This window comes from Macrobrachium nipponense, chromosome 2 (assembly GCF_015104395.2).
Source record: "Macrobrachium nipponense isolate FS-2020 chromosome 2, ASM1510439v2, whole genome shotgun sequence".
NCBI classification, from domain to species: Eukaryota; Metazoa; Arthropoda; class Malacostraca; order Decapoda; family Palaemonidae; genus Macrobrachium; species Macrobrachium nipponense.
The window spans coordinates 155105198-155128450 of record NC_087201.1 but is presented as its reverse complement, the minus strand read 5'-3'; the positions used below and the strand labels follow the sequence as shown (position 1 = coordinate 155128450).

At 42.8% G+C, this 23253-nt stretch overlaps 1 protein-coding gene across 3 annotated transcripts in view; it reads left to right on the top strand.

The window, feature by feature from the left end:
* The window catches only part of LOC135221053 (VWFA and cache domain-containing protein 1-like), a 96274-nt gene that overhangs the window by 61790 nt on the left and 11231 nt on the right, over positions 1-23253 (top strand). For all 3 annotated transcript variants that reach the window (XM_064258793.1, XM_064258794.1, XM_064258795.1), the window contains exons 19-21: positions 7741-7896; positions 11642-11755; positions 16266-16848. In XM_064258793.1, coding sequence (XP_064114863.1) covers positions 7741-7896; positions 11642-11755; positions 16266-16848 — 853 coding nt within the window. The remainder of the gene's footprint in view (positions 1-7740; positions 7897-11641; positions 11756-16265; positions 16849-23253) is intronic.

Sequence of the window (23253 nt, the reverse complement as noted above, 5' to 3'; positions counted from 1 at the left end):
CCTACAACATCCTTGATGCTGTAAAGAACATTGCTAATTCCTGGGAGGAGGTTAAGCAAACAAACATGAATGGTGTCTGGAAGAAAATTTGTCCTCAATTTGTGAATGATTTCCATGGGTTTGAGGACACAGTTCAGCTAGTTGTCAAGAACGTTGTTGCCCTGAGTAAGGAAATCAATTTGGAGATGGAGGTTGATGATGTTACAGAGCTGCTGGAGTCTCATGGCGAGGAGTTATCTGCTGAGGACCTGATACAACTGGAGAAGCAGATGATAGAGGAAGAAGAAGAAGCACCCACCCCAGAGCCTAAGGCTTTCACAAGGCAGGACTTGATAAGAGGTTTTGCAGAGTTGCAGCAAGCGTTGTCAACTTTTGAGGCTCAGGATCCCAACTTGGACAGGTTCACTAGGGTTTCCAGAGGCGTCATGGATTTGATGCAGTGTTACAAGGAGATCTTGGATGAAAAGAGGTCGCTCTCTGTTCAGACTAACCTGGAGCAGTATTTTAAGAAGGTAGAGAGGCCTGCAGGAGATCCTGTACCCTCTACCTCAGCTGCCTCTGCTAATCCAGACTCGCCTGCCCCACAATCTCCAGCACATTCTGAATGTTCTGCTAACCCAGACTCACCTGCCCCAGTATCTCCAGCACCTTCTGTAGGTTCTGCCTCACCTAAAGACTCACCTGCCCCAACATCTCCAGTAGTATGTTCTGCCTCACCTCAAGAATCACCTGCCTCAGCATCTCCAGTAGTATGTTCTGCCTCACCTCAAGAATCACCTGCCTCAGCATCTCCAGTAGTATGTTCTGCCTCACCTCAAGAATCACCTGCCTCAGCATCTCCAGCAACTTCTGGAGGTTCTTTTTCTCTTCACTAACCTCCCCCAGTCTCTCCAGCACCGCAGCTTCCTCTCCAGTGTGCAAGCCAATCAAATTAATAAAGGTAAGGAATTGTTCTCTCGTTGTTATTGATAGGTATTTACATTAAATCATGTAGTATTTTTCAATGTTCCGACTTACGCTGAAAATCGTGTTACGACGCATCTTAAGAACGGATCAACGTCGTAACTCGAGGACCCCCTGTAGTAGCTGTCTCTTACCCTCCACCGAAGGGTGCCAATCAGCTATGTATATATCTGACAGGTAAGTTGATTGTATGAAAATGATATTGTTATGTTACAATAAAGTTTCATACATACTTACCTGGCAGATATATACAATTAAAGGCCCACCCAGCCTTCCCGCAGGAGACAGGTGGAAGAGAGAAAATATGATAGAAAAATGGGGATGGTTCCTAGTCCTGCCGCCCAGGGCAGGCCGGTAGATCACGTGACCTACCTGTAGCGAGTGGCGCGAAATTTGAATTTCTGTCGGGGACGACGGAGTCTTAGCTATGTATATATCTGCCAGGTAAGTATGTATGAAACTTTATTGTAACATAACAATATCATTTTAATGATCCTTCTCGTCGTCGTTCTCCGCTTGCTCAGACTTCCCGCCAGGAAACAGAGACTAGGAACTTCCTTGAAGAGATGCAAGGAAGGTTAGCCGATTTAGTTAAATCGTGGGGAACATCGGAACATCCTCCTACGAGGCGTAAGGACGCATCTCTCCCCGTCAAGTCATCTAAAAGGACGCATGATGGTTTGCCTCCTTCTCATCACGCTTCGGAGTCTCGGGTAGTACGCAAGTTACGGGAGCAGGACGCAGGACGCAAGTTACGAGAACAGGAAGCAGGACGCAAGTTACCGGAGCAGGACGCAGGACGCAAGCTTCCGGAACAGGACGCAGGACGCAACCTCGGAGCTCAGAAGGACGCAGGACGCAGGCGGCAGGAGCCGGCTTCTTCCCGCGAGGTTGGAGAAGATTTTCTGCAGCAAGACCTTGGTTTACAGGATGTGTCTTCGGCAGAAGAGGAGATAGAAGACTTAGAGTCTGAGGAAGAGAAAGATGGTGAAGCACCTTCTTCAGACTACAAGAAATTAACGAATTGCCTTCTTTCACTTTTTGAAGGGGATTTTCAGCCTGCAGCTCCGACATCACCCCTTTCTCAATTCTCCAAGAATAAAACTCCGAAGAAGTCCTCGTTTTTGAAGATGAAGTTTTCGATTACGACTAAGAAGGCTCTTCAAAGAATTGATACGTGGTTGAAGGAAAAGAGGGAAGCGGGCAAGACTGTGTTCTCTTTCCCTCCAGCCAAATTGGCATCGAAGTCCGGAATTTGGTATGCGACGGGAAAATCTCGGCCTGGGAGTTCCTGCCTCCTCCCAGGGGGATTTTTCCAACATTGTTGACAGTTCCCGCAGACATGCTTTGAATTCGGCTAAAGTGTGGTGGTCTCCATCAGAGTTAGATCATCTCTTGAAAGGGATTTTCCGGACTTTCGAGGTTTTCAATTTTCTTGATTGGTCCTTGGGGGCTCTGGGACGAACAGTGGAAAATAATGAATCAACGGCTTCTCAACTCCCAAGCAGTATTATGTCCTGCATGGACAAAGCCTTAAGGGATGGCGCGAATGAGTTAGCATCTCTTTTCACCGCAGGAGTTTTAAAGAAGAGGTCACTCCTATGCTCTTTTGCTGCTAAGGGCGTTTCTAACGCCCAGAAATCCGAATTGGTTTATTCCCCACTTTCGGATCAGTTATTTCCTGCGGATATTATCAAGGATATTTCGCTTTCCCTAACTCAGAAGGCGATGCAGGATCTGTTAACTTCTTCGGTAAGAAAATTTTTACCCAACAAGGTGGTTAAGAAGACGCCTAAGGAATCAAGACAAGCTAGTCAGCCCTTTCGAGGCAAGTCCTTTTCTCGTCCTTCCTTCAGAGCAAGAAGAGCTCCGTCCAAGAGGGGTTCGAAACCCAGTAGTAAACAATGAACAACAAGTCCTTCAGACATCAGTAGGTGCCAGACTCCAGAAGTTTTGGGAGATTTGGCAAGAAAAGGGAGCAGATCCTTGGGTCGTCAAGGTGGCCAAAGAAGGTTACAAAATCCCTTTTCTGAAGAGACCACCTCTTGCGACATCGCCAAGAGAGCTTGGAGCTCACTACAGCGATCCAGGGAAACAAGAAGCACTACAAGAACAAGTACTTTCTATGCTCAAGAAAGGAGCAATAGAACCTGTTCTGGATCACTTATCTCCGGGATTTTACAACCGGCTGTTTTTAGTAGCGAAATCCTCGGGGGGATGGAGACCAGTACTGGACGTAAGTCAACTCAACTTATTTGTGGAGAAGACAAAATTTACGATGGAGACGACCGATTCAGTACTGGCATCGGTACGTCCAGGGGACTGGATGGTTACCCTGGACCTTCAAGACGCATATTTTCATATCCCAATTCATGCAGGATCCAGGAAGTAGTACCTGAGATTTGTGATCCAGAACAGGGTCTTTCAGTTCAAAGCCCTCTGCTTTGGACTGTGCACAGCCCCACAAGTTTTTACAAGAGTGATGGCAAGCGTGGCGAAGTGGCTACACATTCTGGGAATAAGAGTGTCTCTATACCTGGACGATTGGCTCATAAGAGCCCAATCAAGAAAGCAATGTCTGGAGGACTTAGAAATGACGTTAACATTAACGAAAGAGTTAGGGCTGATGGTGAACTTAGAAAAGTCGAATATGACCCCCAATCAGGAGCTAGTTTATTTGGGGATTCTGATCTCCTCAGTGACTTTTCGGGCTTTTCCGTCTCCCAACAGACAAGAGCAGTGCATCCGGAAAGTTCAAGCCTTTCTAGAGAAAGAACAATGTTCGGCACGAGAGTGGATGAGCTTACTGGGGACCCTCTCGTCCCTGGAACGGTTCGTTTCTCTAGGAAGGCTTCACATGAGACCCCTACAAATATTTTTGAACCAAGTCTGGCCAAGAAAATCGCAACCAGATTCCTTCCTGTTTCGAATTCCTCGCAAGATCAAAGAGGAATTGCGGTGGTGGCTAACTCCGGGGAAGTTAGCGAAGGGAGCGTCACTCCAGCAAAAGAACCCAGACCATGTATTGTTCTCAGGCGCGTCGGACGCAGGCTGGGGAGCGACTCTCGGACATCAAGAAGTTTCAGGTCGTTGGAGCAAGGAGGAAGCGGCTTGGCATATAAACAGGAAGGAACTGATGGCGATTTTCTTGGCTTTGAAAGAGTTCAACGCGGTGATTCGCAACAAGGTGGTGCAAGTCAACGCGGACAATACCACAGCTCTGGCGTACATCCGCAAACAAGGAGGGACACATTCAATCTCTCTTTGCAAGTTGGCGGAGGAGATCCTTCTTTGGGCAGAGAAGGAAAACGTAACCCTTCTCACCAGATTCATTCAAGGGGAGAAGAATGTGAGAGCGGACCTGTTGAGCAGGGAAGGTCAACTTCTATCAACAGAATGGACTCTTCATCTAGAAGTATGCCAGAGTCTGTGGAAATTATGGGGTCGCCCAGTGGTGGACTTGTTTGCGACAGCAATGACAAAGAGATTGACGACTTATTGCTCTCAGTCCCAGACCGTCAAGCAGTCGCAGTAGACGCTTTTCTTCTAGATTGGACGGGGCTAGACGTCTACGCCTTTCCCCCGTTCAAGATATTAGGAAAGGTTTTGAAGAAATTCAGGGAGAGTCAAGGGACAAGAATGACTCTCATAGCTCCCTACTGGCCGGCCCGAGATTGGTTCACAGAGGTACTGGAATGGACAATAGATGTACCAAGGACACTTCCAGCAGGAGTAGATCTACTCAAACAGCCTCACTTCAACAGGTACCACAAGAACACCCTCGCTCTGGGTCTGACTGGCGTTCAGACTATCGAAAGACTTGTCAGAGCGAGGGGGTTTTCTAGAGAGGCGGCCAGAGCGGTGGCCGGAGCTAGAAGAGCCTCTACTATTAAGGTGTACCAGGCGAAGTGGGAAATCTTTCGTAAGTGGTGCAAGAGTCGGAAGATTTCTTCATCCAATTACCTCTGTGACCCAAATTGCCGACTTCCTTTTATATTTAAAGAAGGAAATAGGATTGTCAACTCAGACGATTAAAGGGTATCGGAGTATGTTGGCCTCAGTATTTAGACATAGAGGTTTAGATATTACAAATAATCTAGATCTGAGAGACCTCATAAGGTCCTTTGGAACAAGGAAGGAACTCCAATACAGAGCGCCTTCCTGGAATCTCGATGTGGTCCTGAAATTCTTAGGAACTAGTAAGTTCGAACCGATGGATCAAGCCTCGTTGAGAGATATCTCGAAAAAGACCATTTTTTTGGTGGCCTTGGCCACAGCTAAAAGGGTGAGTGAGCTGCAAGCAATTAGCAAACATATTGGCTGGAAACATGACAAAGCGGTTTGCTCATTTCAGGAGGGGTTCTTGGCCAAGAACGAGAATCCAGCTCATCCATGGCCAAGGTCTTTTGAGATTATGGGTCTTTCAGATTTAGTAGGACAGGAACAAGAGAGAGTTCTTTGTCCAGTAAGGGCATTGTGCTATTATATGGAGAAAACCAGTAAGATTAGAGGAACTTCAGAATCACTGTGGTGCTCTGTGAAGAATCCTAGCAGAGCAATGACCAAAAATGCTATTGCCTTTTTCCTTAGGGAACTAATTAAAGAATCTCATATGTTATGCCAAGAAGAAAATTTCGGCATCCTTAAGGTTAAGGCGCACGAAGTGAGAGCAGTAGCTACTTCCTTGGCTTTTAAAAAGAATATGGCCCTCAAAGATATCATTGAAACGACGTTTGGAGGACTAATTCAGTGTTTTGCAAGTCATTACCTTAGAAACGTCAAAACAACGTTTGACAATTGTCAAACGTTGGGTCCATATGTATCCTCAGGAGCAGTATTGGGCAAAGGAATTTCCACCCCATAACTTACTAACATGCTAGGTATTTTAATGAAGTGGTGTTGTTTTTATGGTTGTCTGAGAGGGTTATTTCCTCTTCAGTCTGTGAAGTGTAGTGTGTTAGGTTAGTTTTGTGTGTGGTTCAGGTGGTCTAACTTATCCTAGCATGAATGCCTGTGGTAAGAGAGGGCTAGGGTTTCCTGTCAACAAATTGGTCCCGTCCAGTTGTCAGACCCTTGTAATTAGCTTCATCAACTAATAGGTCACGTCCTAGTTGGAAGCTACTAAGGTTTAGCAGGCTAAGAGGCAGGAATGCTGAAGTCAGCTACCTTAGCAGGTAAGGAATCTAAGAGTATTTTGAATTTTAAATTTTAAAACTCTTACAATGTTGCTGTCTTTGACCCACCTCCAAATGTGTCAATCAGCTATATATATACCTGCCAGGTAAGTGTCATACATGAAAATGAGGTTATTATGATATAACAAAGTTTCATGTATACTTACCTGGCAGGTATATATATAGCTATATTCTCTGTTCGCACTGGCAGAATTTTCAAAACTCGCGGCAACCGCTAGATCACTGGTAGTTCAGGTGATCGCCACCCCGCTCCCGTGGCGCTGGTGCTCGGAATCATTCCCATTTTCGTCAGATTTTTCTCTGAACCCTGTCTTCTGAGGGGAGGTGGGTGGGAATTTAATTATATATACCTGCCAGGTAAGTATACATGAAACTTTGTTATATCATAATAACCTCATATTTCTATTATTTCTATGGACAGTTACATCAAGAAAATTCAATTTACAATTTCTTTCTTCCTCTACAGTAAATTTTATAGAAGGGAATAAATTATTAAGGAATTCCTGGAGATTTTCGTGAACTGGCCAAATACAGAAAATATCGTCCACATACCTTAACCATATAACTTTTTCGGGCAAAATTCTTGGTAAGAGTTTTGTCTAAAAAAATTCCATGTAAATATTGCTAAGGACAGGAGACAAGGGATTACCCATAGCCATGCCAAACTTTTGTACAAAAAATTCCCCATTAAAACAAAATTTATTTAAATTAATTAAATTAATTAAAGTATGCTGTGTAGTGTAGGCTAGGCTACCCTATATGTAAAGATGGTACTGATTACCCTAGCGTAGGCTAGGCTAGTATAATATTCTTACAGTCGTAACCAATTGTGGTCGTAAGTTGGGAAGACCCCAGCAAATTGTCCACGGAAGACTTTTGTGCATGATGTGTATGAGATCTCGTCTGGGCAAAAGTAAAACCACTGACTTACTGACCAGTCATGGCATTTTCCTCATAGAAGCTTATTTAATAGAAATAAAGATTATGTAATGGCAGTCAAATAAGGAGAGCACTTTACAAAAGCTTCAGGCAGGTAATCCTAAGGAGAGTGAATTGTCTCTGTGGCAGTCACACAGAAAGTGGGGTTAGTAGGCAGGATATTGAGGACTGAGCAAGCGCAGTGGAGGAGTCTCAGTTGAGGAGGACAAGTTGATTTGACCAGAATTCCTTCATTTGTAAAAAAAAAAAAAGAATGCAGTGTGATTGATTACATTGTGGTGAAACATCATGATATTTCAAAATGTCAGATGATAACTGGTTATAACCAGTAAATGCAGCCTTTTTACAACTCATTTATATGTGATTATTGACCTACAAAATTTGCTCCTGAAGACTACATAAACAACTTAGTGCTTTCAATCAGATCCACATTAGTACTCTCCATCAGTTGTGTAAATCCTATTCTCTACTTGTGTTCCCAAGTTAGCCGAGTTTTTACTAAAATGATAGTGGAAGAATAAATATCTGGTTTGCCAGTAAAATATTACAGATAAATATTGAATTTTTAAAGCAAAAAATTAGTGTTCAGATTTTTAAAAATTGAAATATATAGTACCTATGTCTTTTCATTTTTTTCTTTCAGGAACCAGTAGTGTCAATGGAATTGTTAGCAGGTGGTGGAGGGTTATTAACAAAGGTTTGGTGTGGACGATGGTGGCATGGGGCAAGTGAAAGACATTACACTCTACACCTTCCTCCAGGGCAAGTTGTGGCTTCTTCTGGAAATGGCAATGGTCAGGTAAAAATGAACAAAATATGTCAAGGAATAACAAGACTTTGCTTTGCTAATAGGTAGAGTTTCTTGAGGAAAAGACAAAAGCTTATGATCTTCCAGTGTCTGAAGACATAGTTGTAGATATTAATTTGACCTAGGTTTATTGAATAAGGTCTCTTTTATCTTGTCATGCTGTTATAGTTTTTCAATCAGTTGGGGTATGAAGATACGTACTATATCAGTTTCTGCAAGATTTAGTTTCTAGCCCTTTACTACAGCTAAATTTATTTATCAGTGTTATAGTTTATGATTCATTCTATAAGTATCGGGATTTGTCATAGGTATAATGTGCTATGAAGGTATCAAGACTATTGAGATTTATTTATATATTACTATAATTATAATTCTTTTTCAAGATATTTAGTGTAGGTAGTATATTAAGTACAGACTTTTAACCAAGTAAAGTCTAAATCTGTTTTGTCTCAAAAAATCAATCTGAAAATCTGAATTTTTAGGTTAGTTCTGCACCTGTTACCAAGATCTAATTTATGTCTTCAGTTATCTTGAAAGTTTTCTGCTTTTGATTCTCATACATTCTGTCCCAATACAAACCTGTTGCTTTTATTAAAACATTGAATAAACTTGGTGTCAAATTACTGGTTGTAACAAGCAAAGCAGTAGATGAAAGTTTGTATGAGTGAGATCCCCCCTAGTTAAAACGTCAAATATCTTTACTTTTTTACCTTAGTACATCATCGTTAAACTTTTATCTTAATTTTCACCAAAAATCCTATAAGTAAACATTGGTCTATCGTGTGCTGGCAAAGAGTTTTTAGTTTAAATTTTATGGTTATTGTCAAAAGCACTACTCATTCGTTTTACTTATCTTTTGTGCATATACAGGTGATAATGCATGCATGTTTTCAAAGTTTATTAAAACATTTATGAGCATGCTGGTGGTCCTCTTGCAAGTTGGACGATACCTTTTTGAGGTTATTGGTTTGGCTTTCCTTTAAAGAACCAGGAAGTTTTAAAATTTGTTAAATTTTTGCTGTGTTATGAGCAATTTCTATTACTGTAATCCCTGACATATGTTGGGATGTTCATTATTGACATCGCTCAGTGTTTGTTCCTGAGCCCTAGCAACACAGACTGTGCATCAAAATTTATGGCCCCCATTAACACAAAGTGGTTCATGTAGAGGTACTTCCTTAAGGTGTGTGTGTGTGTGTGTGTGTGTGTGTGTGTGTGTGTTGTGTGTGTGTGTGTGTGGATAGGTCAAGTGACATTGGTCTGTACAAGTTTAGGCAGATTTACATAAGGGAAGGCTCACCCACTGGATTGTATTGTCCAATATGTTTCATTGAGTGCTGGGACATTTCTTCCTTTTGTCATAGATCAAATGCCTTCAAAGGAAAAATGATGGTGATGAAGGGACTGAAGTTACAAATGGTTTGAGTAGTCAGAGGTGATGGAATCTACAACAAATGGTTTGAGTAGTCAGAGGTGATGGAATCTACAACTTTGTAACTGTAGACAAAGGAGAAATTCACATGCAGATTTTCAGTTGCTTTAGGGCAGGTTGTGATGCTTTAAAACTACTAGGAAAGATCCTCTGCAACTATGGTATCAGAACAGATAGGGTGATACTTGCCAATAGATCAGACGTGACGTAGATTGACAAAATTAAGAAGAAAGTATCACTCATTGGTGTCGCAATACCATGGGACACTAGAGTAGATGAGAAAAAAAGAGAAAAAATTGATAAGTATCAAGACTTGAAAATAGAAATAAGAAGGATATGGTATATGCCAGTGTACCCATAATCCAGGACTCGCACAGAAGTGTGTTACTAGAAACAGTGTAGATAGTAAGAAAAGTGATGGCCTCCTAAGAAGCCAGGATGCAACCCAGAATCCCACAATATGAAAGCCACCCAGTTGAATATGATGATTGTGATAGACAAAAAAAATATTATAATAATAATAAAGGATAAAACCTTTGGGTCTGAAGCAGAAGGTGGATATACTGACTCAGTGAACATAAACCTCTTGACTTATGTATCCATATCATAGTTTCTGCCTCAGAATGCAACTCCCTGTGTATCTTTGTAATGGTTTTTGATGCCGAAGATCAGTCCAGTGGAGTTTTCAGACAAATCCTCCAGGTTTCAGTCAACCTAAGCAGCTTGATCCTTCCCAACTTGAATGTGATTTGGGGTAAAGATAAGTAGTGGGGTTGAAAAAAAAATTTGTTCCTGCACAAACTCTACTTATAATATGAATTTCTTCCTCCCAGCTCTTATTATTCTGGGATCAGATGGTGTGAATAATGACTTGTAGCTGCTTGTGACCTGGATATCTGCCCATGCATACTTAGTAGTACTAGCTGGCAGTTTTTTTTTTCTTTATTTTCCAAGGGACTGAAGCATCTGGGATGATTGTAATGAGTTTGTATGGGGAACTTAGAATTTCCCTATATATTCGGAAATGGATAAGGTGGCAAACTCCCAGTCAGTTGTAGAAACTTACCTCCCTCCAATAGTAAGTCTATCCTAATGTTAAGACCGAAGGTTTGTTTCGTGTATGAACAAATACCAAATTTGTAACTAATTTGTATTTTTCATAACTAACAAACCTGAGGTCTTAACAGTTAAAGGCCCACCTCGAACCACCCCTCTAGCAGTCTAAACTGGGTTAGAAATATAACTGGTGGGTCACAGGTAGCCGTGGGCATTCTGGGTATACATGCCCCGTGACCTGGTATAGATGCCATTAGTCCCTGGATCTCACAAGTGTAATTTTAATTCTACCGGTTTCCAGCTTGGCGCTAGTAAATCCTAATGTTAAGACCTCAGGTTTGTTAGTTATGAAAAATACAAATTAGTTACAAATTTGGTATTTTTAATAACATTTTATTTCTAGTCCATTAAAATCATTTTTAAAGTTACTCTCCCTCAGGAAATACATATGTAAATACTTTGAAAGCATCTACTGCTAAGAAGTCATGTTTTAGTAAAACTGTAAATTTTTAAGTACATCCACTTTTGTCACAGTGCATGTAATTTTCTATACGTATTTGGTTTCAAGGCAGAGGCTTAACTGCTATTGTATATTATTTTAATTTGAAATACTAAAATCTATCCAGGAACAATCTACCTCCTTTTGTGTTTTCAAATAGATGGCACATTAGGAAAACAAACCATAGCATATACAATTCTTTTCAGCAGAACAGCAAAGTGCCTCTATGAGCAACCTTTATAAGGAATTAGTCTAGTCTAAGAGAACTTGTAGTGACAAGATACCGAAAATCTCCTTTTAACTATGACAACTTAGGGTGTTTTTGCAATGTAATACTGGTATTATAATTAGTATTATTGTTATTACATTTACTATAGTGCATTTCAAAGCTCCCTCAATAATCAGTATCCTCACTGTGGGAACATCATGTTGTTGCAATAACCAATGTTGTATTGACTTACAGTTAAATGTCACTATCATCAGAAGCAAGTTATCTTAAAATTTGTAAAGTTTTGAGCTTCATTTGATAGCTTTGAAATATGGCCTGTTAAAATAAGCATGTAGTGTTATAGAAGGACATCATGATTATGCTTGCTGTCTTATTAATACTTCATGATTGCTTTTACTTAGACACCTGATGAAACAGTTCACAATGTTACAGCAGTTATAAAGTGTTGTAATCAGTATCAGTTTTGTAGCATCATGTAACAAAATAACCATTATTTATCCTGGGTTTTATCTTTTTTCAGCTTGATAACTCTTGCCTACAATATGCCCTTACTGCTGTGCCTGCTACCAACCTCATATTTGGTATCATAAATCAAACATGCACACCTGCTGTGGCCTTCTGTCCCTGTAGCATGGTATGGTATTTTTTTTTTAAATGACTCATGGATAGCCAGAAATGTAGAATTTTATTTAAGTAACTTACCCAGTAATTACTTAGCTGAGAGTTTGTACTCGACGGCAGCTTAAATTCTGTAATTCGCGCTAGCAATAGCCTTTAGTTTATGTAAGTGACAGACCCTGCCCACTTTTGGGTAAAAGGAACAACTCATCCAAGAGCTCAGTTTGTTTTCTGCCAGCAAGGCATTAACAACAAACAGCTTGTTTTGGAATTTGCTGGATCTTCTCCTTTGGTGAAGTGTTCATGGTCTATTTAGTCTTTGGCTTTGCTTAGTTACTTAGGATTCAAGTTAAACCAACTTTTTGAAAGTATTTGTAGTTTTTTTTTTTTCTTTTTTTCCTGATTTTGGTATTGCAACAATGGCTGTAATATCAGAATTACAATACCATATGTACGTCTTTTAGTCTCAGACATGTTCTATCGAGTTAACTTGTGAGGAGTGCAGATAGTGGGATGAGAAAAGATGGAAAACCTTGACTAATCATCTTTCTAAACTAGAAAAAAATAGGAAGAAGAGAAAAGCAGCTATTAAGAGCCAAACTTAAAGCAGTAGCTAGCCAGGATGTTACACCTAAATCTGATAATGTGATTTACCTATTGTCTTTGCCTGCTATATTAACTTCTCTTATCTCCAGTCCTCCTCCTTTACTACATCCTCTTTCTCCTAGCTCCCACACTTCCGAACCAGACTGCTTTGTTGGACTCGAGTCAAAGTTTGACTGAAAATTTGACGTTCTTGCTTCCACTGTGGCCCAGATTGGGCATCCATCCTTGTCCTTATGGACTAATTTACTGAAAATGCCAGTGCTAAAGTGAGTGAAGTGATTGTGGAGGAGGTGGCCATCCATCCCACTGACTCTCCTAGGCAAAGGTCACTCCCATACTCCCCCACCCCTGGCCAGAGGCATACTGGAGGCCTAAGGGAGGTCGGTGGGGTCTGCCCACAGGTAGTCACCCCCTCAGTCACACGTGTGACATCCTAAGTTTCTAAAAAAAAGGCAGCCGCCGGAAAGGCGCCTTGGAAGTGTCTTACCTTTCATCCAGTTCAGGAGACTAGTCCCTTTAAGGGGCGTCAGTGGCACTTCTGCGATGAGTCCCGTCCCCTTGAGCCATTCAACTGTCAGAGAGCAGTCTCCTGTTCCTAGTAAGAGACCTAGGGCATGCCCTAGTAGCCCGCAACCTTCATGTAGTGCTTGGACTTCTCTAATTGTGTTTCGGAGCGCCATTTTATCATGTACGGACTGTTTTCAGTGGTGCTTTATGTGGATTCTTCATGTAAGTGCTCTTCTTCCTATTCAGAGTGCCCAGGAGCTGTTAAGCACTCATCAGTAGTAGAGCACCTGCGCACCACCGAGCCACCAGTGGAAGTTGAGTGCCCTCTAGTAGGCGAACATCCAGTAGTGCCCAGTCTCGGTTTGGCGCCAGAGCACTGTGCAGCTGTTGGAAGTCTGTTGGTGCCAGATCAGTCTTCTCAAGTCAGGGGTGCTAGTGTTTCAGTGCCAACTCCTGTTGTTTTGTCTGCCCCCACCTCAGATTTCCACTGTTTCAGGCCTGGTTTTGGGTCCACTTCAGAAACAGTTGGTGGACCACTTCGAGGGCCTTCTTCAGAAGTCTTTTCCTGCAGCAGTGGTGCCTCCTGATCCTTCCTTGTCACCTGTTTTGTTGGACAAAGAAGATATCATTCAAGAGTACACCATCAGTCAAAGTTTGACTGAAACCTTGATGTTCTTGCTTCCACTATGGCCCAGATTCGGGCACCCATGTGTTTCCTTATGGACAGATTTACTGAAAGTGCCAGTGCTAAAATGAGTGACTTGATTGTAGAGGAGGTGGTTATCTGTCCCCTGACTCTCCTAGGCAAAGGTCACTGCTACTCCCCCAGCTCCGGAAGGAGGCATATTGGAGGCCCAAGGGAGGTTGGTGGGGTCTGCCCATAAGTAGTCGCCACCTCAGTCACACCTGTGACTTCCCAGGTGTTGACAAAAGGCAGCCACTGGGAAGGCGCCTTGGAAGTGTCTCTCCTTTCATCCAGTTTGGGAGATTCTAGTCCTCTGAGGGATGTCAATGGCGCTTAGTGGATGAGTCCCGTCCCATCAAGAGGCATTCGACTGTCAGAGAGCAGTCTCCTGTTCCTGGTAAGAGATCTAAGGCACACCCCAGTAGCCCGCAACCTTTGTGTAGTGCTTAGACTTCCCCTGATCATGCTTTGGAGTGCCATTCTGTTATGCACGGACTGTCTTCAGTGGCACTCTTCTTCGCATGAATGCCCACCTTCCTCTTCAGAGCACCCAGGAGCTGTTAAGCACTCATCAGTAGTAGAGTGCCTGGTGGAAGTTAAGTGCCCTCTAGTAGGTGAACATCTAGCAGTGCCCAGTATTGGTTTGGCACCAGAGTGCCTTGCAGCTGTTGTGAGTCACCTGGTGCCAGATCAGTCTTCTTCAGTCTGGGCCACTAGTGTTTCAGCGCCAATTCCTGTTGTTTTGTCTGCACCCACCTCAGATTTCCACAGTTTTAGATCTGGTTTTGGGTCCACTTCAGAAACAGTTGGACCACATCATGGGCCTTCTTCAGAAGTCTTCTCCTTCAGCAGTAGCACCTCCTGATCCTTCGCTGACTCCTTTTATGTCAGACAAAGGAGATATCATTCAAGAGTCTACCCTATCAGCCTATGCCTCTTTACTTCACCATTTATTACGAAATTTTCTGGACTTCTTTTCTGCAGTGGCACCTGCTTCTCCTGCTTCATCATTTTTGATAAGTGACCAACCTACCAACTCTCCAGGATTGCCTAGAGTATTTCTTGCTGCTTCTTCCAGAAAAGCCATGATTTTTGTTTGTATGGTGTTTTTACATTGCATGGAACCAGTGGTTATTCAGCAACAGGACCAAAGGCTTTACGTGACTTCCAAACCACATCGAGAGTGAACTTCTATCACCAGAAAATACACATCTCTAACCCCTCAGTGGAATGCCTGAGAATTGAACTTGTGGCCACCAAGGTGGCAGGCCAAGACCATACTGATCATCCCTTTGAGTGAAGTGGAAAATTAGCTCTCTAAGAAAAGGCGACAGGGCAAGGTGTGCTTTAGTATTCTGCTCTTATGACACCGGGGAAATCTGTCTTTGAAAGTGGCTGCCTCCTCTCAGGGGTACTTGTTAGGTGAGTTGTTCCTCTTTTTACCCTGAAAATGGGCAGGGTTTATCACCTACACAAACATAAAAGGCTATCGCCAGCACAAATTTCAAAAATATAACCCTTAATGGATGGATTGCATCACGGGAATAGTAATAACAGCTTTGGGATGGTGGATGGATTGATCCTGTAGAGAAAGAATATTAAGCGCTATCAATTTTGAATGAATCGGGCGGGAAAGAGGTACCAATTCTTTTATATTCCATAAATTCACTAATGGCAACTTTTACGCTGGCTAAAATCACGAGTCTGGGCATTTCAGGACTTCAGTTCTGCTTCTGACATGAAGGGAGAATGTACTGTTTCTCTCTCTCACATGACATCTCTTTGTAAATTTACTCACAAATATACCAAGGGGTCGGTGTTGGTTTTTGTTCTTGTCTTTTACGATAGTCTGTCAGTTGTAAATGTAATTTTGCAAAGAAATAGTAGAAAAAACATGTACAAATAAAAAAAGTTACTGAATCTTCATTCACGGTAAATTTACGTAAATATTTCTCAACAATTATGATAAGAATTTTTTACTGATTTTATTTCTTATCTGTTTTGATATTGTGGGAGCTGTAATTATAATAAACTAAAATTTAAAAAATTATTTATTGGAAAAAACATGTTTTTTGGTAAAATTTACAATGTCTTGTAAAAAAGAGGCCTCACAAGAGGTTGTAAAAAGTAATTTTCAACTTCTCGTGGAAGGTAGGGAAAATTTTTTAGAATGTTTTTTTCTTTCACTATGTGCATTTGCATATCTTCCTCTTCTCATTGATGTGTTTTTTTTCGTAAATTGCCTACCTCAAAGTTTTGCCGGCATGGAGTGCTGCATACAAAAATATATTACCCCGGCTCCCGAGGGTTAAGCTGGAGTCGAGTATAAACCCTCTTAGCTAAGTAATTACTGGGTAAATATATATAAAACCTAATTTTATTATAAAAATGTAATTTTTCTTTTTTGTCTATATTTATACATGACCATTCACTCTTTATAGTATGACAAAATATATGACTAAATAAAATTAATTTTATAAAATATGCTTCTTTTATAGCGAATCCTAATTAGGTGTATTTATAGTGTCGGGCGACATTTATCTAAACAATAACTCAAATAACAAATTACATTAATTGTTGTTCTCCAAAATGCTTACGGCTTTGATTGTTTTTAAATTTTTTTTAAATGGGATAAAAGATTGGCAGAAAACTTCATGATAGTATATGAAGATGCCAGTTTTATTAGCCACAGTTTTAGTAATTCAAATATACTCTACTTTTGTTACAGGATGACCGTTTGTGCTTGAATTGCCAGTTATTTGAAGCAGGGGCTTGTGAGTGTCCATGTGAGTGTCCTTTGTCTTCACATCCATGTTCCGTCCCATTCACTGAGTCCTACTTAGAAGCTGCCCATTCATCCATTTTTTCAACCTTGGTTTCAAATCACAGTGAAGAGTCTTTGAATCAAGTGTGGCAAACATATATGGACATTGGGTCCAGTAAACGCTTTACTGTACCTCAAGTGCTGGATGTGGGAATGCATCCTCCTAGCTTGGCACCCACCTGTGACCGTATTCCAGAAGCAGCTGTTCCCTTACAGTATTCTATTGGGTTACTGTCACATTTAGACTCCTGTGTTTCTGTTTCCTGTTCTGTTCATTTGACAGAAAAGTCATGTCTTGGTGTAATGGGTTGTATTTGGTGTTCCATGACAAATGATGGAGAATCTGCTCTAGTGCATCCTCATTGCATAGAAGAACAACATTGCTATGGAGGGATTTTGGGAGGTCCATCACCATATCCTCATGGACTGGCCACACTTCCTCATTCAGACAATACTCATGGTGGTTCTGGAAGTCCAATAGGACCAGGTAAGTTTTATGTAATCATTTATTCTATTGAGGGTTGCTGCTTTCAACATGCTTTGCTTGTACACTGTTCATTATAATCATAATAGTAACACATAGATTATTGTAGTATTATGACTGAATAGCTAATGAATATATATCAAGGTTTCCTTAGCAAATCTAGAATAATCCAAAATTTCATGTATGACACTTACCTGGCAGGTATATATATAGCTATATTCTCTGTTCGCACTGGCAGAATTTTCAAAACTCGCGGCAACCGCTAGATCACTGGTAGTTCAGGTGATCGCCACCCCGCTCCCGTGGCGCTGGTGCTCGGAATCATTCCCATTTTCGTCAGATTTTTTTCTGCCACTGAACCGGCAACATCGTTGTTGGTTCCCTGCTAGAATTCGAAACTCGTTAGCTGACTTTCGCTGTACTTGGATGGTTTATTGGGTATCGTATTGGAAAGTTGGATTGGCAATCGCGATTGGAAGTTCTTATAATGTCTGATTCTGGTGTAGTATTTCGAGTGTGTATGAAAGAAGGGTGCAAGGTGAGACTGCCGAAAGCCTCGGTAGACCCTCACACAGTATGTAAGAAGCATCCGCAAACAAAGGCGGCCAGAAGGAAGACTTTCACAAAATATGTTGAGAGACTAGAAAAGGATAGAGTAAGAAGATCGGTGTCTCGGAGTGAGAGGTCAGGATCTTCTAGTAAGGCCTTGAATACTTCTGTTATTTCTCCCCCTTCTTCCCAAGTAGAAGTTGTTAATCCTTCTCCTCAGGTCTCTCCTGCGCCTGCTGCTGTTTCTGAGGATACTAATTATGTGAAAGTGTTTGCCGCCCTTGCGTCAATGGGCGATCAGATTCAGCGTCTTACAGACAAAGTGGGTACGTTTGAAAGTGTCAGTGTAGTGGAGGGGGCGGCTGATCGTCTCACTCGTGCTCCTAGACCTAGGCCTCTGCCAAGCTCCCAGACCCAAGGGAGAAGGCATGTCGACAGTCGAAGGGAGGCGAGAGGGGTTCCCTTACGATCAGTCGTCCCTTCAGGCAGTCCTGTTGCGTCCCAGGCTGCAGCAGTGCGTCATAGAAAAGGCGACACTGGGAAGTGTTTTTCCTCTACAGATAGTGCTGCGTCAGGCAAGTATGGACGTTATTCGGAAGTTTCGCGTCCTCTGAAGAGGACGCATAGACCTACGTCTTCTCAAGATGAGCGTGACCCTCACCCTCAAGAGCGGTGGAGTAGTCCCGAGATTTTCTCTTCTAGTGATGAGGAAGAGGTGGTTCCGTTTAAAAGGAGGAGATCCTTTAAGTCAAGACAAGACGCAAGACCTCATGTATGCGACGGTTCTCTGGATAGGAGCCCTCCTTCTGAATACGGAGCAGTCTCTCCGATATCTTCTCCTTATCGTAGAGCTCAGGATCGAATTTCTCGTTTTGATGATCCTTCTCGTCGTCGTTCTCCGCTTGCTCAGACTTCCCGCCAGGAAACAGAGACTAGGAACTTCCTTGAAGAGATGCAAGGAAGGTTAGCCGATTTAGTTAAATCGTGGGGAACATCGGAACATCCTCCTACGAGGCGTAAGGACGCATCTCTCCCCGTCAAGTCATCTAAAAGGACGCATGATGGTTTGCCGCCTCCTCATCACGCTTCGGAGTCTCGGGTAGTACGCAAGTTACGGGAGCAGGACGCAGGACGCAAGTTACGAGAACAGGAAGCAGGACGCAAGTTTCCGGAGCAGGACGCAGGACGCAAGCTTCCGGAACAGGACGCAGGACACAACCTCGGAGCTCAGAAGGACGCAGGACGCAGGCGGCAGGAGCCGGCTTCTTCCCGCGAGGTTGGAGAAGATTTTCTGCAGCAAGACCTTGGTTTACAGGATGTGTCTTCGGCAGAAGAGGAGATAGAAGACTTAGAATCTGAGGAAGAAAAAGATGGTGAAGCACCTACTTCAGACTATAAGAAATGAACGAATTGCCTTCTTTCACTTTTTGAAGGGGATTTTCAGCCTGCAGCTCCGACATCACCCCTTTCTCAATTCTCCAAGAATAAAACTCCGAAGAAGTCCTCGTTTTTGAAGAGGAAGTTTTCGATTACGGCTACGAAGGCTCTTCAAAGGATTGATACGTGGTTGAAGGAAAAGAGGGAAGCGGGCAAGACTGTGTTCTCTTTCCCTCCAGCCAAATTGGCATCGAAGTCCGGAATTTGGTATGCGACAGGGGAAAATCTCGGCCTGGGAGTTCCTGCCTCCTCCCAGGGGGATTTTTCCAACATTGTTGACAGTTCCCGCAGACATGCCTTGAATTCGGCTAAAGTGTGGTGGTCTCCATCAGAGTTAGATCATCTCTTGAAAGGGATTTTCCGGACCTTCGAGGTTTTCAATTTTCTTGATTGGTCCTTGGGGGCTCTGGACGAACAGTGGAAAATAATGAATCAACGGCTTCTCAACTCCCAAGCAGTATTATGTCCTGCATGGACAAAGCCTTAAGGGATGGCGCGAATGAATTAGCATCTCTTTTCACCGCAGGAGTTTTAAAGAAAAGGTCACTCCTATGCTCTTTTGCTGCTAAGGGCGTTTCTAACACCCAGAAATCCGAATTGGTTTATTCCCCACTTTCGGATCAGTTATTTCCTGCGGATATTATCAAGGATATTTCGCTTTCCCTAACTCAGAAGGCGACGCAGGATCTGTTAACTTCTTCGGTAAGAAAATTTTTACCCAACAAGGTGGTTAAGAAGACGCCTAAGGAATCAAGACAAGCTAGTCAGCCCTTTCGAGGCAAGTCCTTTTCTCGTCCTGCCTTCAGAGCAAGAAGAGCTCCGTCCAAGAGGGGTTCGAAACCCAGTAGTAAACAATGAACAACAAGTCCTTCAGACATCAGTAGGTGCCAGACTCCAGAAGTTTTGGGAGATTTGGCAAGAAAAGGAAGCAGATCCTTGGGTCGTCAAGGTAGCCAAAGAAGGTTACAAGATCCCTTTTCTGAAGAGACCACCTCTTGCGACATCGCCAAGAGAGCTTGGAGCTCACTACAGCGATCCAGGGAAACAAGAAGCACTACAAGAACAAGTTCTTTCTATGCTCAAGAAAGGAGCAATAGAACCTGTTCTGGATCACTTATCTCCGGGATTTTACAACCGGCTGTTTTTAGTAGCGAAATCCTCGGGGGGATGGAGACCAGTACTGGACGTAAGTCAACTCAACTTATTTGTGGAGAAGACAAAATTTACGATGGAGACGACCGATTCAGTACTGGCAGCGGTACGTCCAGGGGACTGGATGGTTACCCTGGACCTTCAAGATGCATATTTTCATATCCCAATTCATGCAGGATCCAGGAAGTACCTGAGATTTGTGATCCAGAACAGGATCTTTCAGTTCAAAGCCCTCTGCTTTGGACTGTGCACAGCCCCACAAGTTTTTACAAGAGTGATGGCGAGCGTGGCGAAGTGGCTACACATTCTAGGAATAAGAGTGTCTCTATACCTGGACGATTGGCTCATAAGAGCCCAATCAAGAAAGCAATGTCTGGAGGACTTAGAAATGACGTTAACATTAACGAAAGAGTTAGGGTTGATGGTGAACTTAGAAAAGTCGAATATGACCCCCAGTCAGGAGCTAGTTTATTTGGGATTCTGATCTCCTCAGTGACTTTTCGGGCTTTTCCGTCTCCCAACAGACAAGAGCAGTGCATCCGGAAGTTCAAGCCTTTCTAGAGAAAGAACAATGTTCAGCACGAGAGTGGATGAGCTTACTGGGGACCCTCTCGTCCCTGGAACGGTTCGTTTCTCTAGGAAGGCTTCACATGAGACCCCTACAAATATTTTTGAACCAAGTCTGGCCAAGAAAATCGCAACCAGATTCCTTCCTGTTTCGAATTCCTCGCAAGATCAAAGAGGAATTGCGGTGGTGGCTAACTCCGGGGAAGTTAGCGAAGGGAGCGTCTCTCCAGCAAAAGAACCCAGACCATGTATTGTTCTCAGACGCGTCAGACGCAGGCTGGGGAGCGACTCTCGGACATCAAGAAGTTTCAGGTCGTTGGAGCAAGGAGGAAGCGGCTTGGCATGTAAACAGGAAGGAACTGATGGCGATTTTCTTGGCTTTGAAAGAGTTCAACGCCGTGATTCGCAACAAGGTGGTGCAAGTCAACGCGGACAATACCACAGCTCTGGCGTACATCCGCAAACAAGGAGGGACACATTCAATCTCTCTTTGCAAGTTGGCGGAGGAGATCCTTCTTTGGGCAGAGAAGGAAAACGTAAACCCTTCTCACCAGATTCATGTCAAGGGGAGAAGAATGTGAGAGCGGACCTGTTGAGCAGGGAAGGTCAACTTCTATCAACAGAATGGACTCTTCATCTAGAAGTATGCCAGAGTCTGTGGAAATTATGGGGTCGCCCAGTGGTGGACTTGTTTGCAACAGCAATGACAAAGAGATTGACGACTTATTGCTCTCCAGTCCCAGACCGTCAAGCAGTCGCAGTAGACGCTTTTCTTCTAGATTGGACGGGCTAGACGTCTACGCCTTTCCCCCGTTCAAGATATTAGGAAAGGTTTTGAAGAAATTCAGGGAGAGTCAAGGGACAAGAATGACTCTCATAGCTCCATACTGGCCGGCCCGAGATTGGTTCACAGAGGTACTGGAATGGACAATAGATGTACCAAGGACACTTCCAGCAAGAGTAGATCTACTCAAACAGCCTCACTTCAACAGGTACCACAAGAACACCCTCGCTCTGGGTCTGACTGCGTTCAGACTATCGAAAGACTTGTCAGAGCGAGGGGGTTTTCTAGAGAGGCGGCCAGAGCGGTGGCCGGAGCTAGAAGAGCCTCTACTATTAAGGTGTACCAGGCGAAGTGGGAAATCTTTCGCAAGTGGTGCAAGAGTCGGAAGATTTCTTCATCCAGTACCTCTGTGACCCAAATTGCCGACTTCCTTTTATACTTAAAGAAGGAAATAAAATTGTCAACTCAGACGATTAAAGGGTATCGGAGTATGTTGGCCTCAGTATTTAGACATAGAGGTTTAGATATTACAAATAATCTAGATCTGAGAGACCTCATAAGGTCCTTTGGAACAAGGAAGGAGCTCCAATACAGAGCGCCTTCCTGGAATCTCGATGTGGTCCTGAAATTCTTAGGAACTAGTAAGTTCGAACCGATGGATCAAGCCTCGTTGAGAGATATCTCGAAAAAGACCATCTTTTTGGTGGCCTTGGCCACAGCTAAAAGGGTGAGTGAGCTGCAAGCAATTAGCAAACATATTGGCTGGAAACATGACAAAGCGGTTTGCTCATTTCAGGAGGGGTTCTTGGCCAAGAACGAGAATCCAGCTCATCCATGGCCAAGGTCTTTTGAAATTATGGGTCTTTCAGATTTAGTAGGACAGGAACAAGAGAGAGTTCTTTGTCCAGTAAGGGCATTGTGCTATTATATGGAGAAAACCAGTAAGATTAGAGGAACTTCAGAATCACTGTGGTGCTCTGTGAAGAATCCTAGCAGAGCAATGACCAAAAATGCTATTGCCTTTTTCCTTAGGGAACTAATTAAAGAATCTCATATGTTATGCCAAGAAGAAAATTTCGGCATCCTTAAGGTTAAGGCGCACGAAGTGAGAGCAGTAGCTACTTCCTTGGCTTTTAAAAAGAATATGGCCCTCAAAGATATCATTGAAACGACATTTTGGAGGATAATTCAGTGTTTGCAAGTCATTACCTTAGAAACGTCAAAACAACGTTTGACAATTGTCAAACGTTGGGTCCATATGTATCCTCAGGAGCAGTATTGGGCAAAGGAATTTCCACCCCATAACTTACTAACATGCTAGGTATTTTAATGAAGTGGTGTTGTTTTTATGGTTGTTTGAGAGGGTTATTTCCTCTTCAGTCTATGAAGTGTAGTGTGTTAGGTTAGTTTTGTGTGTGGTTCAGGTGGTCTAACTTATCCTAGCATGAATGCCCGTGGTAAGAGAGGGCTAGGGTTTCCTGTCAACAAATTGGTCCCGTCCAGTTGTCAGACCCTTGTATTTAGCTTCATCAACTAATAGGTCACGTCCTAGTTGGAAGCTACTAAGGTTTAGCAGGCTAAGAGGCAGGAATGCTGAAGTCAGCTACCTTAGCAGGTAAGGAATCTAAGAGTATTTTGAATTTTAAATTTTAAAACTCTTACAATGTTGCTGTCTTTGACCCACCTCCAAATGTGTCAATCAGCTATATATATACCTGCCAGGTAAGTGTTATACATGAAAATGATGTTATTATGATATAACAAAGTTTCATGTATACTTACCTGGCAGGTATATATAATTAAATTCCCACCCACCTCCCCTCAGGAGACAGGGTTCAGAGAAAAATCTGACGAAAATGGGAATGATTCCGAGCACCAGCGCCACAGGAGCGGGGTGGCGATCACCTGAACTACCAGTG